At 34.8% G+C, this 18,208-nt stretch overlaps 1 protein-coding gene across 1 annotated transcript in view; it reads left to right on the top strand.

Annotated features, from left to right (window-relative positions):
* The window catches only part of LOC123537446 (uncharacterized), a 36,021-nt gene extending 24,788 nt beyond the window's left edge, over nucleotides 1-11,233 (top strand). Inside the window, exons 5-7 of the mRNA XM_053532469.1 lie at nucleotides 1,611-1,856; nucleotides 7,997-8,155; nucleotides 11,097-11,233. Coding sequence (XP_053388444.1) covers nucleotides 1,611-1,856; nucleotides 7,997-8,155; nucleotides 11,097-11,230 — 539 coding nt within the window. The 3' untranslated portion in view covers nucleotides 11,231-11,233. The remainder of the gene's footprint in view (nucleotides 1-1,610; nucleotides 1,857-7,996; nucleotides 8,156-11,096) is intronic.
* Nucleotides 11,234-18,208: the final 6,975 nt, after the last annotated feature.

The raw sequence follows: 18,208 nt of genomic DNA, 5'->3' as shown, positions 1-18,208 counted from the left end.
GGATGGTAACTTGTAAACGCTTGGGTCTAGGATCATAAAATTTGGTACACAGGTGTACATCGTGAAATGCAGGTCAAGTTCGACTTTGAGGTCTGTAGGTCAAAGGTCAAGGTCACAGGGACTCGGAACAGTTAAACGGTTTCCGGATGATAACTTGAGAACGCTTGGGTCTAGGATCATAAAATTTGGTACACAGGTGTACATCGTGAAATGCAGGTCAAGTTCGACTTTGAGGTCTGTAGGTCAAAGGTCAAGGTCACAGTGACTCGGAACAGTTAAACGGTTTCCGGATGATAACTTGAGAATGCTTGGGCCTAGGATCATGAAAATTGATAGGGAGGTTGGTTATGACTAGCAGATGACCCCTAATGATTTTGAGGTCAGTAGGTCACAGGTTAAGGTCACACTCTAGTTTATTTTTTATTATTATACCAGATTTATATATACCAGTACTTAAAGCCTTACATGGTACGCCCAGACGGGCTGCATATAGAGGTTCAAACCCCCTGGTTAATGGTGCCATCACAGATTATTTGAAAAAAAGAAATACTACAGTACACACTACCCTACCCATAGAGCCTAAAATTACGTTTAATTAAACAAACCTTGAAAATATAAATGTTGAAATGTAAAACCTTTTACAAAAATTTAAAAACTATCACCTGCTGCTATCGCATATTAAACAGTTATTAAAAAAATTTAAAACAATGGCACGGAGTCTCTGAAATACAGTGTCTTAAGATTTTTTTTTTAATGTGTCAGGTGATTTACTTTTGCGTAGTTCTAACGGCAGTTCATTCCACAGTTTTTGACCAATAGTACAGAAACTTCTATCATTGAATGTTGTGCACTTGTTGTATGGAACAACATAACGACATTCAGAATTTTCTGACGATCTCAATTGTAATATATAATAAGTCATTCATGTAAGTCTTGCTGAATTACCACCTTTTTTCAATTTAGAAGGTGTCAAGTAGTCAAGCACTCTGTCTTATGGACAGCTCTTGTTTTCACAGCAACTGTAAATGTGACTTTATATGAACAATACAGCTTTTTGATATTCTTATGTACTATTTACTCATCATCAGGGTAGGTAACTCAAAAAATAAGACAAAGCAGCAAGAAGACCAGTAATCTTTCTACATACCCAACTTTATCTTAAAACAGAATTGGGAAAAAACAAATGCTGAAAAAAAAGTTCTCTGTGTAAAAAAAACTAGATAAATAGTGATATGGCCTACTGCTGATTTAAGGTCTGTGTTCTCTGTAAGGGCCAAAAAATGTTGGAAACTCATAGTCACAGATTTCCCTTAAACTGTTTTTTTCTTGAAGAGCATACAAAATGAAGAACATTCTGTGTTACATTTTTTTTTTTATTTATGTCCCAGTTGCCATTGAAACAAAGAGGCAATACCTCAACTTGAATTGACTGCAGTTTTTCATTATGCTGTCAAACCTGTATATAAAGACTAAGATTGGTATGTTCCTAATGTGGCCTTCCTCCCAGGTTGACTAACACAGAAGATATTTGAGATTTAAAGGAAGTCTCTGTTCACAGGTGGTCGTAAACACATGTTTTACTATATTAGCATGTGTTGCTTATCTTTCAGTGGTAGAGGTAAAAGATTGTACAGACAGGACATCATGTGCGTTAGAAGCGCGGGTTTATGGTGAGACTCCTGTAAACATATCGTGGCTGGTTGATGAGAAGTTGCTTAGCCCAGAACTGGAGGTGGAGAAAAATGTGACAAAATCGAAGACTTCTTTGTTAAATCTAACAACTACAACTCCAATAGAGGTGCGTGTCAGTGCTGGGCATGATAATATATGGAGGAAAAATCTTACTTGGTCTCAAGGTAAACAGTAATTCCTATATGATTATATACATATGTGTCTTTGTTTTCATAGGCATAAACAATTGAATTCTTAAAAAGTGCATCAGGTAGTTCTGTATGTTTAGAACACCTGAAGTGTGATTGCATATTGTCATAGGATGAAGCCTAGATCTGGCAAACTGAAACGTAAATCAAACCACAAAAGAATGGCAAAATTTTTATTGATTGATAAAACCCAAAAAACCTCTGTCTTTCCTGTGATTAATTATATGAGCAAAACTTCTGACAAAAATCAAGACTAGGTCATAAAATCAGTTTCAAATTAGTGAGTCCATTTTATCATGGGCATATATATTAAAAGTAAACACACAGACCTATACATTTTATTTACTAAACTATATGTCAATTTACAATTGAGGTTTCATTAAAATCTGCATTGTAGAATTTTTATACGCCCTTCTGAAAGATGTGACGTACGTACGTATTATCACCAGGGAATGCCCTTGGTGGGAGGGCGGGTGGGTGACAGCATTAATCTTTGTCCTGAGCATAATTTCTTCTTCATGCATGGAGAGATTTTAATGTAACACCATCATGAGATGGAGTGTCTTTCGCAAGAACCAGGTCCCTAGGTCTAAGGTCAAGGCCACACTTAGAGTTCAAAGGTCAAATTTAAGAATTACTTTGTCCGGAGCATTTCTTATTCATGCATGGAGGGATTTTGATATAACTTGGCACAATTGTTCACCATCATGAGTCAGAGTGTCATGCGCAAGAACCAGATCCCAAGGTCTAACGTCAAGGTCATAGAGGTCAAAGGTCAGATACAAGAATGACAACTTTGTCCAGAGCATATTGCTTTGACCTGTGATCTCAGGACTTGTTGTATGGATACCTGGACCAGAGACCTACTAAGACTAAATTTCTAAGCTATGCATCTACTGACAAATATGCAATTCGGGCAGCATCGATCATTTTTAACGATAGCCCTTGTTTTCCTATTTTTGAAGCTACTGTCATGATATCTTATATGTGCAGTTCTGTAACAAAAACTTCTTTTCTAACAAGCTCTCAAGGGCGTATTTTGTGACTATAGCACCGTTGTTTCTGTATGCAAAAATGTCCTCAAATCGTGATTTTCCCAGTCTAGCAAAAATTCAAACACTTTACCCTATTTTTATTTTATTGGGCAAATGTTCTTAGTATATCTTTATGTTTTGAAAACTCATGGTTTGATAAAATAATACATTTTAAAAAAAATTAATCTGAACATGCATATCTACCTCAAATTGATAGTGTCTGTACAGTAGCTAGAGTGTGATTTTTTTAACTATACCAAATATGCAGAATACTAGTATGTATCTCTATGATATCAAGGCCAAATTTGGTAATATTCCAAAGTGTTATCTCTAGAGTTATAGTCCTTGAATAACTTGACTTTGCAAAAAATATGATAGCGTCAGATCTATACCCGGAGAATTTTTTCTTTAATCTCAACTATACTTTTGCAGAATGTGTATCTTTATAAATTTTAGGTCAAGTTTGATAATCAGGCAGTATCAGAGATCAAATAACTCTCGGCTACGTCTTTGTAACTGACTGCTTTTCCATAAATACAGTTTCAGTTCTGAACCAAACACACAGTGTAAAATATTTTTTTTTTTTTTAAATAAATTCTTATTTGTTGGTGATGATTTGTGTATAACTGCTGATAACAGTTTTAATGAGTTAATCTAGTTAATGTAATTGGAGGATTAAGGTAGTGAACCTATACTAACAATTGGCATTTTTCACTCCGTTACATATTCTTTGCGGATGCGCAGGCTGGTCTGGATCCATGCTGGTCGCAAATACACTACCATATGTTGGTTTTTTCATGGCGCGGCTCAAATGTAATCACATGAATATTTCCGAGTGTCATTGCAGATCTACTACTAACTTAAAATGTTTTGTAGATGTTTGTGGCATAAGACATCTACCAGGCCACCATCTTAGGACTTTTCCTGACTTTGATTTTTTGCTAGTTTTTTTACAGCCGAATACAGTCTGTTTTCCCTAGGCAAAAATAGCTATAATTTCCCCCTAAAATTGTTATATTTTCCCTTACTAGAAGGTCATATTTTCCCCTTGGAATTTAAAGAAAATGTTCCATAATATGCATAATGAAAACTTTTACAAAAGTTGGCATTTATATATTTCTCAACCCCAATTGTTTCAAATTAGCAACTAGCACAGCTGTTATGGACTGATAATTATATTACACTAACTGTGTTTACCTCTCATCAGGACATTGGCATCAGTTCTTGCAAATAGGTACTATGCCTGTTATCATGAAAATCAAATAATTTGGATTTCCCCCTTTTTTAGCTCACCTGTCACATAGTGACAGGGTGAGCTTTTGTGATCGCCCTTCGTCCATCGTCCGTCGTCCGTCCACCGTCCAGAATTTCTTGTGAACACGATAGAGACCACATTTTGCAAGCAATTATGATCAGACTTGTACAAAACTTGTATTGGCATGATATCTTGGTTCCTTTCGAAAACTGGCCAGATCCCATCATTGGTTCTAGAGTTATTGTCCCTTAAAGGGCCAGAATTTGCTATTGTGCGTGCGTCAACAATTTCTTGTCTGCATGATAGTGGTTTCATTTATGATTTTATTTTAACCAAACTTGCACACAACTTGTATCACCATAAGATCTTGGTTCCTTTCTTGAACTTTTTGTGATCGCCCTTCGTCCATCGTCCGTCGTCCATGAAGAATTTCTTGTGAACATGATAGAGACCACATTTTGCAAGCAATTTTGATCAAACTTGTACAAAACTTGTATTGGCATGATATCTCGGTTCCTTTCGAAAACTGGCCAGATCCCATCATGGGTTCTAGAGTTATTGCCCCTTAAAGGGCCAGAATTTTCTATTGTGCGTGCGTCAACAATTTCTTGTCTGCACGATAGTGGTTTAATTCACAACTGGTATCACCATACGATCTTGGTTCCTTTCTTGAACTGGCCAGATCCCATTATGGGTTCCAGAGTTATGGCCCCTGAAAGGGCCAGAATTATTTTGACCTTGTCTGCACAATAGCAGCTTCATTTATGATTTTAATTTAATCAAACTTGCACAAAACTTGTGTCACCATAAGATCTCGATTCCTTTCTTGAACCGGCCAGATCCCTTAATGGGTTCTAGAGTTATGGCCCCTGAAAAGGCTAAAATTAGCTATTTTGACCTTGTCTGCACAATAGCAGCTTCATTTATGATTTGATTTTAACCAAACTTGCACACAACTTGTATCACCACAAAATCTTAGTTCCTTTTTTGAACTGGTCAGATTCCGTTATGGGTTCTAGAGTTATGGCCCTTAATAGGGCCAGAATTAGCTATTTTGACCTTGTCTGCTCAATAGCAGCTTCATTTATGATTTGAATTTAATCAAACTTGCACAAAACTTGTGTCACCATTAGATCTTGGTTCCTTTCTTGAACCGGCCAGATTCCTTAATGTTTTCCAGAGTTATGGCCCCTGAAAGGGCCAAAATTAGCTCTTTTGACCTTTTTTGCACAATAGCAGCTTCATTTATGATTTGATTTTAACCATACTTGCACAAAACTTGTATCACCATAAGATCTCGATTCCTTTTTATACGCCCGAAGGGACGTATTATGTTATCGCCTTGGTGTCCGTCTATCTGTCTGTCTGTTGGTTAGCAATTTCCCTTGCGCTCTGTAACTCTTGAACCCCTTGAAGGATTTCAAAGAAACCTTACACAAATATTCACCTCATCAAAGTGATATGCAGAGTGCATGTTTCGGATGGCTCACTTTAAGGTCAAGGTCACACTTAGGGGTCAAAGGTCATATGACTTTGTTTTGTGTGTATATTGCTCTGCATTTGCGTTGCATTGCAGTGCTCTTGTTTTTATTTGGCAGATCCTTCTTTTGTTCACTTAAAATAATTTTTTTTTAATTACTTCCCTTTTATGTTACTATAAATAGCTTATTTAGTAACTTTTTTATTATTGGCCGTAGGGAAAAACCGAGACCACTTTTCTGTGGTACAACATGGATGGTACCTCCAATTTTTAGGTGTATTTTGACATAGTCTGTACCTTGTAAGAATTTTTTTTCTTTTTGGTTAAATTTCTTCCTGATTTCAAAACAATTTTACACAAGACTAGTGTTCCTTGGGTGACACTACTATATTCCTTCAAATAATTTTGATTCAGCGAAAAACATGGCCCCCAAGGGGTTTTGCTTATTTTCCCTATATGCCTATATAGAACTTTGAAAATCTTTTTGTCAGAAACTGCTGGTCTGTTTTCAAAATAATTTTACACAAATGTTTCTTGGGTGACTCTCTACCAAATTCCTTCAAATAATTTTGATTCATTGAAAAAGTGGCCGCCTGGGGGAGGGGTTCATTTTCCCATATGGCTATAGAGAAAACTTCTTGTATGAAACTACTAGCCTGATTTGAATGTAATTTTATTTGAAGTAACTTTAAGAAAATTTCAACTATATTTTCTCATAATTCTTTTGATAGATCTTGATTATGATTTTTTGATCGTCTTTTCCTTAAGTGCAATGATAACAGATGAGCAATATAGGGCCATTATGGCACTCCTGTAGGGTTTATTGTGCCATATTTTTCCCTCCAGAAAGCCACAGGTTGTTCTGAAAAATCAAAAAAAATCACTGGCTGAAGATTTAACACTATGCTGTTATAAAGCCTGTTCACTGATCAAACTCTTTTCTTGTGTTGTTGTGACTTGTGTATGTCAAGGGGTTATTTCGGATGTGGTCTAAGTGCATATAAATAAAGAAGCCCTTAAAACTGTTCCTGTCTCACCCTTGATATAATCCTCAGGTGTGTAGGAATCTGTTATTTAAGGTATGGTGCAACTTCTCAGGTTTGAACACAACTAGGAAGACTGAAATAATTATGTGTGTTGTACAGAGGCTGCTGCTCTGCAGAGGATAATTGTTCCCACCTTATTCCAAGAAAAAAAGGGGACATAGAAATGGGCTGCGTCCTTCCTTCTGTCTGTCTGTCCATCACACTTTGTGTCCATTCCTTTACTCTGACATCTATGAAGGGATTTTGAAGTTACAAATGTACTTGGCACAAATGTTCACTGAAATGAGATGATATGTCGTGTGCAAGACCCAGACCCATAGTTCCAAGGCTGTGTTCCTTGTGCTTTGGGGGGTTATATTTGTGAATACATTATGAATAAAATATCATGAAAAATGAGCTGGCAATACGTTTTGTAAAAAATGTCCCTAGGCAAGGGTTATTGGTAACTCTGTTACAAATTCTTGTTCATTAGGAATTTCCTCAGTTGAGAAAGAAGATTTTTGTCTTTACAGGGAGGTATTCAGAGCTTCAAAAGTTATTGTAACAATAGGTTTAACTGTACATGTATTGTTAGAACTTGCGTCATTCTTTCTTATTCGAACATTAAAAGTAGTATAGTAGTCGCAACTTGACCGCGATGGTTGACCTTAGGCTGATTATTCATATCGATTATTTCATTGTAGAAATAAGGGGTGCTTAGGTAGGCCGTGTATATTTAAATGGGATGAGTTTGTATACAGCGTTTTACGTACACACCTTTTCAATAATAGGTTATGCCTCATTATGTATTATATTACAAAGGTCAACCATCGGGGTCAAGTTGCGTCCGCTATACCCACATAACATTTAGACCCCTAGTATGGTTGCAGGTTTGGTTATGGTCTAATAAAAATTCTTTGTTTGCAAATTTTTTTTTTGAACTTTTTTTTATAAAGTGAGGCATTTCGGAAATTGTTTTTGTGTAAAAAAAATGAACACATATAAAGGGGGTATGCCTTTAAAGCATCAGTAAGTTGATTTCTAAGGTCACTGACATTTTTTATAAAGCATAAAAAGTGTAGTTTTTCAACTTTTTGTTGAAAAGTTGAAAAAAAAAATTCTCCAAAACATTTAGGGTTGCGCCAAAACTTTAGGGTAGGTCGGGATACCGGAAGCCAACAATTTTTTTTTACACCTAAGGGAGAAAATAAATACAAAAATTTTGGAAGCATTAACTGAAATACTGTTGAAAAATGGCGCTAGACCCAAAACAAACAAACTTTCAATTATGATTGTTCTTGCACTTTCATGTTTTGATTTAGACTCCACAACTGTCAAGCCTGGTGATACATCATCCAATGTTGGTGCTATAATTGGAGGTGTGATTGGAGGTATTGGAGGTCTTGCAGTCATTGTTGGTTTAGTTGTATTGGCAGTCTACTGTTTCAAGAAAAGAAGAAATGGACATCCAGAAGAAAATGGTAAAGACACTACGTCTTTTATGGGGATCCGGACAAAATCCCCTGCGGACAAAACCCCCTTCGCTCATTTTTGCATAGGCGGACAAAACCCCCTTCATGTTTTTTACAAGGAGGACAAAACCCCCTTCGCTGAATTTTACAAGGAGGACAAAACCCCCTTCGCTGAATTTTACAAGGAGGACAAAACCCCCTTCACATTTTTTTACAAGGAGGACAAAACCCCCTTTGCTTTTTATAAGGATTCAAAAGGGAAAACATCATAATACACTAAGATTTATCATTTTATTTATAGAAAAAGATGTCTTGAAAATAATTATAATTAACAATTATAATATGGATAATTGATGTACTTACTCTGTTATATACAATTATTACAGTTTGTTCCATAGTAACTTTGAGATTAATCAGACAATTATTATAGTTTGTAGAAAAAAGTGTGAAATATCTCTTAATTAATTGACATGTTAATTTGTTAACTGTATGTTTTTTCTCACTGAACTTTTCATTAAAGTAAATTTTTAAATAACTCTCAGATAGTTTGATTAATTAAATATTATTATATAATTTGCCCTCATTCTAGGATGAAGGGGTTTTTGTCCTCCCTGTAAAAAACGTGAAGGGGGTTTTGTCCTCCTTGAAAAAAGTGCGAAGGGGGTTTTGTCCTCCTTGTAAAAAACATGAAGGGTGTTTTGTCCGCCTATGCAAAAATGAGCAAAGGGAGTTTTGTCCGCAGGGGATTTTGTCCTACACTCCTTTATGTTGTGTATATAAATAGAAAAAAATGGAAGTAAAAGAATGTATCAAAAATGAAAAAAAGATTTAAGTAAAAGAGTATTTTGAAGTTGTTTTTTTTTCGAGAGTGTTTACAATAAGCTTTCATCACAATCGAGCTAAAACAAATTAGTATAAACTAAACTAAATTAAACTAAATTACAGCCTGTTAAAGTTTCGAACAACTTGGCCCATTTAGAAAGTAGAACAACTACATCATTCTTACAAGAAGGGCACGATATACGAGCATCTACGCACTAAGTATATCCTGTATAAACACTGACACTGGTTCCTGTTTAAATAAGAACAAAAAATGAATATAACTATGATTATTTTGTCACTTTACACCGATTGTTGAAAAGTGATTTCTAATAGAATCTGATAATTTGTATGTGATTATGTATATTACCAGTAAGCACTAGTCCATACTTAAAATACCAGATTACTTCAAACAACAATATTTTTTTTATCCAACATGTTTACCTCCAATTTGCTGTCAGCCTTTTTTGTAGTTTCGGAACCTGGATATCTTCTTGAATCAACGTATCTGTCATCGTGTTTGGCCAACATGCAAACTCCTTACAAAAACTAATTGTTCAGCATGCAGTTCAATTTTGAATATTTTTGAGAAATCCATATTTAACTGTTTAGCATTTGTGATTGCAAATGACTCAAAGTGTTAATGAACGTCTAATCTTAGTGAATCCCGTATTTGAGTAAAACTGAATTTATACAAATAACCTGCATTCTTTCATATGCCCTACTGACAAAATAAGCGCTAACGGTACAAAGATAATATCACTTTTATAAAAACACGTTAATCCTAATTTCTATAGAACGCGTGGGAGAGTTTTCAATAATTGCAGCTTTTATGTCACATGGTCTAAGTCGGATAGACAACTATTATAAAAAAAGTAAAGTACGTAGAAACTGAAAACTGAAAATATTAAACACGTTTATTTATCTGAAAATTATGAATTTTCTCATTGCAAATAGCAGTGTAACATAGTACTACAGTAATCTGAAGTGAAATGAATCTGAGCCATGCCATGAGAAAACCAACATAGTGGGTTTGCGACCAGCATGGATCGAGACCATCCTGCACATCCCCGCAGTCGGGTCAGGGTCCATGCTATTCGCTAACAGTTTCTCTAATTGCAATAAGCTTTGACAGTGAACAGCATGGATTCTGACCCCTGACCAGACTGCGCAGATGCGCAGGCTGGTCTGGATCCATGCTGGTTGCAAACCTACTATGTTGGTTTTCTCTTGGGGCCGCTCAATCTCATTTCTGTCTTTCTCAACCAAGAGCAAGAGTATGGTTCAGATATGCTGAGCTTAGCCACTTGGGATATACAAATGTATAATATTCACCAGTCAGATGTGACAAGGGAACATTTTTTTTCTTCAAATTTTTGCATTTTCCATTGCCTGGAGTAAGGTAGTCAAAGTTCTACCTAAAAATTAAAACATGCTGAAGCAGAAAATGTTGAAAACTTTGGTAAAATTATGTCTCCCACCACACTGATTTACTCCAGTCTGTGTGTCTGTGTGTCACAAAGCTTGTCCGCACTCTAAGTTGAACATTTCTCATCCGATCTTCACCAAACTTGAAAAAAATGTGTTTGACCATAAGAAATAAGCCAAGTTCGATAACTAGCCAAATCGGCCCAGGCACTTTTGAATCATGTCCCTTGAATTACTGATTGGATCCATTCGTCCAGACCGTCTGATTGAATCCTTTCATCTAAACCATCTAGAGAAACTAGACGTTTTTCATAGGGGCAGTTGTGGGAGACATGCGCTTTTCTCAAAAGCATCTTCCATGTTTATTACAAATTGGTTCAATTTCTGTTACCACATTTACATAAGAATTATATTCTACAATGTAGTGATGTATAGTTGTGGACAAATATGAGGAGTAAACTGCAATTTATAAAACAGATTTTCCCCCCAATAGGCAGTGTAAAAACTACTGGAAAGGACCTAAAATAGTTCTTTAAATCTGTTACTAATAGACCTCTCAAATAAATTCAAAACTGGATGTTTGCAAACTTTTGGCCTTGTGAAAATTTCTAATTTTTCAGTATAATTCTTAGTATCTGTTGTGTAAGTATACGGCAAAGCTGGTTTAGCATGCATTAGTATGAATCTTCTAATATGTTCTTAGGTGGACCAGAAGCACAACATTTGAATACCACAGTGGCAATGGAGATGGGACATCGACATGATCAGAATGACATAGAAGAACCTGCACAAATGGCAGATCAGAATGGCGAGGTGCATGCAGACCCTGATGCCTGAGTCCTTTGTTGATGTTGTGTGTTACTTTGGTACATGAAGTATGATTTGTTGCAGTGTAAAACTGCATCTTGCAGTTTCAAGTTAAAGTGTAACACAGTTGTGATTTATTAGATATTCATTTATATTGTACAAGTGCAGGGTTTGTGCCAGGTCCAGACCTATAGATGCCACTATGCAGATACCCAGCTAGATGACTGCATCAATTGGATTACAGCAAGGAGCATTTATTTTTATGCTAACTGTTGAAATACTGAAAAATATCGGTATTTCTCTATATCACTCAAAGTGCCGAATTTCCATTTTTTCTAGATAAGATTATCTCCCTTGCAATAGATTTTAATTACGTCCCTTTGTTGCTTTTAGAAGTACTAGTACTCTATGATTATCTCAATGCTCAAGCCATACAAGAGTCATATACAGCTAGACAATACTATATAGAACAAGCTAGCTGTAATACAGTTTGTAAAAGAAATAATAGTAATGTCTAGAAATGTACCTTTGGTTGCTTGACCATGCCATTCATGTAGCTATAGAAAATGTGTGCTTCCTCCACTTTTCATTGTTTCAGTATTGTAGTGTAGATTTAAGTGGTGACAACACATATAGTTGGTTGTTGTCTTAGTTAATAATCACAAGACATCAACTCAACCTTATGTAATATTCCAGCATTTTCGTTGAAGTACTTTCCATGTAAAATGTGTTTCAACTTCCATCCCTATTTGTTATGCTGTAAAGCTCCTAGATCAATATTTCCTATTTCTGTAATCTGTGATCATATTTATTCTACAGATTGATTTATCAAGGACTTTCGACATTCCTCAGTTGTTTTATGTTATTCAACAAGCAAACAGCATTGACACAAAATGTGTTAAGATAGGCTTACTTAACTATTGTTATTTGCCACTGTCTGTTATTTATGGAAGTGTATTTTTGTTTACTAAGTATTTAAATGCAGATTTCACCAATATTCGATATCACTGTGCCTAAGTGTCCATGGTAATTTAGCGGATGCATCATGTAACACAGTAGCCTAAATAAATCAAAATTTCGTCATGAAGTATTAGTCTTATTTGAACATGTAAGCATGTAATAACACATAAAATTTGTCAATCTTCACATATAAGCATAAAAAAAAAGAAAATTGTTAGTTTTCAGTGAGATATTGAAATATATCTTCACCAATAAGGACATAATTCTGATATTTTCACTCAGGCTCAGCTTTCGAGAAAATATTCAATGTCTCCCTTATCAGTGAAGATATATTTCAATATCACACTGCAAACAAACAGATATCCTCTATATATTATGCATGTGATGATTTCTTAAAATGCATTCTTTATATTTCATATGAGTTGTTCTTCAAGTCCAATCTATGCATGTATAATCTAAGGACCATGACAACCTACCAGTTGGGACCATACATGTGCAAGGAATTAAACTGTTCAATTATATTTGGTCTAAATTTTACAATAAAACACATATTAGAATAGAAATAATTTAAAGCAAAACCGTGTTTTGAACACTATTTATACACACCAGCAGTTATAATTATGCTGCGCTCTCGTGAAATTATTATGCTTGATGTCATAATAACTGACCATTTAGTATAAATATGTGTTAAAACATGGTTTTTGCTCTAAATTATTTCATAATTTAAGATGGACTAACTTTGCATTAGGTATAGAATCTACATACATTTTTGTATTTATGAAAATATTCATCAACTGGCAGCTACAATTTATTTCAAAACATCAGGTTATTTCATTGTTCATAAAGCCATTTTGGCCTACATGCAGATCTGGTAATTATTTATTGCAAAATCTTGTAGAGAAAAGCAATATATTTTGTATGATATTCATTTGAGAATGAACAAAGTTTTTTTTCCATTGTTTCTTTGTAAAACCATAAAAATGTATGTTACTTATATCAGGGTTCGCACAGATCTTGGAAACCTCTTGAAAATGAGTAAACCCCTATAAAAACTGAAAAAGTACTTGAATTTTTAAAAACATTTCTTGAATTTTACCCAAAACATCTTGAAAATGTTCAGTCATTAGGTGACTTTGTGGAAAGAATTTAAAGCCCGCCCGCTTAGCTCAGTAGGTAAGAGCGTTGGTCTACGGATCGCGGGGTCGCGATTCGATCCTCGGGCGGTGCGTATGTCTCCGTGACTATTTGATAAACGACATTGTGTCTGAAATCATAAGTCCTCCACCTCTGATTCATGTGGTGAAGTTGGCAGTTACTTGCGGAGAACAGGTTGTACTGGTACAGAATCCAGGAACACTGGTTAAGTTAACTGCCCGCCGTATATGACTGAAATACTGTTAAAAACGGCGTTAAACCTAAAACAAAGAAACAAAGGAAAGAATTTATTTGAAATAAAAGAAATACAAAAGAATGAATACAATTTGAAAGAAAACATGGTATTTGGTCACATCCAGTGCTATTCAAGCATTTTATTGCAGTTTACAGAGAATACAATTTCTACTCTTAACACTTTTTTTCCAAAATAGTTGATGAAAGTTGTTTCCGACCAAGAATTCCGTTGTGAGAAATATAGCCCACAGACGAATTAAAAATGTACTTACCGGAAAAAATCCTTCAAAAGTACATGAATTTTTATTCTCTGTGTGAACAATTTTCATAAAAAAAGTTCATTTTCAAGGAACACATGCAGTCATTGTTTGTTGAAGATATTAATTTTCAACAGATTTATTCCGACTGCTGTTTTTATTACAAAAGAATCTGTTTGATACTACTCAATTATATGCTTTATGTTTGTTGTGATTAGTTTCCTGGTGTTGTTATGTATATATATTGACCATTGCATAAGTGAATGTATACTGCATGCTACTGTGATTATTTTTTTAAGTAATTTTAAATGTTTGTATAAAATACATGTACATCTGTTTAATGTTTGACTGCTTGATGCATTTTGTGATTTTGTACAGTTTTACTGTTTCATTATTATACACAGATTTATGCTTTTTGCTGATAAATTATTTGTCAGACTTTTAACTTTGCATTTTAAGAAAATCTTATCGCTGATCTTTTGTGGCATTTTAATGAACTGTTTACATACCAAATTATTTCCACATTTTATCATCCATCCATGCTAGAAAGAATTTCATTACATGTTTTATATAGGATTGGATCTGAGACACTCCTCAATTTTTAGAGTGTACAAATTTTTTACTATTCTATATTTTTATAGTTAAAACTATGAATTTTTTCTTCAGTTTTTCTTCAACAATATTCTTGTGCCTATAATATACTAAATATTTCTTTGTAGTTCTTTCCATTATTTCAAACACAGTCACACATTTAATGATAAGAAGTCACATTGTGGGCAGAGTGCCATCATGACATTTTGACATAAAAATCTGATGTTGTTCACAACTTACTCGAAAAAAAAAAAAGATTTCTCTATATTCAGTTAACCTTCAGGATGTTGGAATCAACAATAAAATGGTTTACCTTTTAAGTTCAGTCAATAGGAGGATTTATCAACCTCGGGCTACACCCTCTGTGGATATCACTTCACAGGTCAATTTATCCTCATATCAACCTGTCTAAAAGGCAGATATTGTATTTTATATCAAGTTTACGTATGTAATCATTATACAGTTTTTTTCAGTGATTGAACTGTTAAATGTAATGAGAAAAGGAAATGTAAATGGATGATGTTAGCTTTTGGCTCAATTATTTCTCAGTTATTTCTGGTGTAAAGATATATTTAGTATACGGTAGAACTAGTAACAAAATATGCTGTATTTCATTAAAATATCTACTGTAACTGTCTCAGTATTGAAAAGCTGTCATGTCTAAGTCATATATGCCATTTTTTTTGTTAGCTCACCTGAGCACTTGAGCTTTTGTGACCACACCTTGGCCGTCCATCCGCAGTTTTCTTCAGATCAGATCTTCTCAGACACTACTAATCAGAATTGTGCAAGACTTGGTCAGTAGCATTCTGCCATGGTACTCTGTCAGGTTTATACAAATGATTCAACTATACCCATTTAAGGGGCCACCAGAGCTAAAATAGAAATTTCTTTAAACGACTTCTTCTCATGAACCACTGGATGGATCTGCATCAAACTTGGTCTGTAGCATTAGTATAAGGTCTTCTTCCAATTGTTATCAAATGGGGGCGCTCTGCCCCTTTTAGGGGCTGCCAGAGCTAAGAATAGAAAAAAAACCTTTGAACAACTTTTTCGCATGAACTGCTAGATTGATCTTTATTAAAATTGGTTAATAGCATTATTGTCAGGTCCTCTCCCAATTTTATTCCAGTGGGGGTGATTTGCCCCTTTAAGGGGCTGCTACAGCTAAAAATAGAAAAACCATTAAGAACTGGTTCTCATGATCTGCTTGATGGATCCTTACTTGTTCATTTGGGTGCGCTTGTCCTCTTGTAGCAGCCACTAGAGCTAAAAATAGAAATAGCTTTGAACAACTTCCTCTCATGGACAGTTTGATGGATATTAACCAAACTTGATCTGTATAGCATCATTATACGGTCCTGTCTCAAATTTGTTCAAATGGGGGAGCTTAATGGTCCCTTTTGGGGGCCACTAGAGCTAAAAAAAGAAGTACCTTTAAATGCCTCCTATCATTAACTGCTTGGTGGATATTGATCAAACTGGGTCTGTAGTATCATTATAAGGTCCAACCCCAAGTTGTTTTTCAAGTTTGGGTTCTTAGAAATAGAAATAACTTTAGGCGACTTTTTTCATGAACCACTTGATAGATCTTCATCAAACTTAGCCTGTAGCATTATTGTAAGGCCCTCTCACAAAAAAATATTCAAATGTGGGCACCCGACCCCCTTTAGGGGCTGCAAGGGCTAAAATAGAAATAACATTAAACTTCTTTTCATGAACTGCTCGATGTAGATAACCATATAAGGAAACCTTCAAAAACACCCTCAAGCCTGCTTCATTTATCTTTCGATTTTTCCACACCCACTTTTAAAGACCCAAGAAGCATACAATGCTTGAACTGCTTGTCATCTGTCACACCAATTTATGTTGTCAACTTCTGCTGCCTCTGGAACTTTCAACACCTGGAGCATATAATGGTGGTCTTGGAAGTGCAAACTCTCTAAGCCTGTTTAAGCTCTGAAAATTGGGTCAGCAATCTAGGGCAATCATGAACCTCTTGTTGCTTTTAATAAAATATTAACATTATGTGTTTAAGTAAAGCATTTGGCTCAATCATTTCTGATATAGATTTGTTCATAGCATGTATTTTATTTTATGATATGACCAAGCAACTTGACTCTGTCTCAGACACGTTTTCTTGCCATCACAATGATTTACATGTATACTCATTGTGTCTGCCATATTTAAAAACAGATATTTTAAAGTAAATGTATTCATATATTATGTAAAAAACCATGAATAAGGACCATGATAGTTTTTGTTAGAAAAATCAAAATTCTCTCAGGATTTAGTTAACTATTGTTTAATTTTCTGTTCTTTGTGTATGTTTTTTGCAAAAGTTGATTAGTGTACTAAAACGGAATCCTTTCTATATTTTAAATGGACTTTTTCCCTATTTCAGAATGTATATTGAATTTAGATACTTTGTGATAGATTATAGCTATCGAAAAATTGGTAAATGATGGTTTCAAAAACCTGATTTTAAGGATTAATGATTGATAAGTTACCTGCTTCTTAAAAATTATCCAATGAAAATTTTCAGTCAGCTCTCAAATTTATCTTTTTATGCATTTTCTTTCCAGTGACTATACTATAGATATTTATTACTATAATGTCAAGGTTACATATATCAAGACATAACTACTGGTATTGTCAGATGTTTCTAAATTTTCCTTTGACAGAATTTAATAGTAATAGTTTAAAGAATCATAGATTTAATTTAGTATTTTACTGGTATAGACTTAGTAGAGAATTGGTATTTATTATCCCCCGACGAAAGTCGGAGGGATATAGTTTTGGCGTTGTCCGTCCGTCCGTCCGTCCTTCCGTCCGTCTTTCCGTCCGTCCGTCCGTCCTTCCGTCTTTCCGTCCGTCCGTCCGGAGCCATATCTAGGAAATGGTTGGGAATATTTATTTAAAACTTCATATACGTGTTTCACCACTATGAGTTCTTGCGGCCCGTCAAGTTTCAGTCAGATTGCCCTAGTAACACCAGAGTTATGGCCCTTAGAAGTTTTAGTATATAACTATATAGGTACTATAAAATATGGCAATTTCTGCATCATAACTTTTGATATATTTGACTTAGAACTATGAAACTAAACAGAATTTAGATCACCATAATGTGGTTGTGTACGCACAATTTCATTCGGATTTATTTTGTAAATTAAGAGTTATTGCCCTTTAATTGTATAAAAATACACATATTGTACATAACAAACTTAAACCCTTGGTAGAATTTCATTAAATTTCTTTCATTCTTTTCCATGAACATTTATTGTAAACATGTGAAGTTTTGTACCCACACCTGGTCACCCCCCTTACCTTGATCACACACCTCCCCCTGACCCCCCCCCGCCCCCCCCCCCCCCCCCAAAAAAAAAAAAAAAAAAAAAAAAAAATTCCTTATTTTAGATTTTTTCAAACAAACTTCATATACATGTTCACCACTATGAGGTTATGGGGCCCATCAATTTCAGACAGATTGCCCAAGTAACACCAGAGTATGGCCCTTAAAAATTTCTAGTGTTAACTATAAGGGTACATAGATCTATAGATAGGCAATTCTGCATCGTAACTTTGATATATTTGACCTAGAACATGAAACTTTAAAAGAAATTTAAGAGCACTATAATGTGGTTGTGCACAGACAGTTTTGTAACGATTTCTTTTGTAACTTCAGAGTTATTGCCCTTTAATTGTCTAAAAATCCACATCATTTATTTGTACATAACAAACTTACCATTTGGCAGAATTTCATTAAATTTCTTTCATTCTTTTATATGAACATTTATTATAAACATGTGAA

The sequence above is a fragment of the Mercenaria mercenaria genome, unplaced genomic scaffold (assembly GCF_021730395.1).
Source record: "Mercenaria mercenaria strain notata unplaced genomic scaffold, MADL_Memer_1 contig_1271, whole genome shotgun sequence".
In the NCBI taxonomy this organism is placed as follows: Eukaryota; Metazoa; Mollusca; class Bivalvia; order Venerida; family Veneridae; genus Mercenaria; species Mercenaria mercenaria.
Note: the sequence above shows the minus strand (reverse complement) of the source record. Positions and strands in the feature narration are given on the sequence as shown.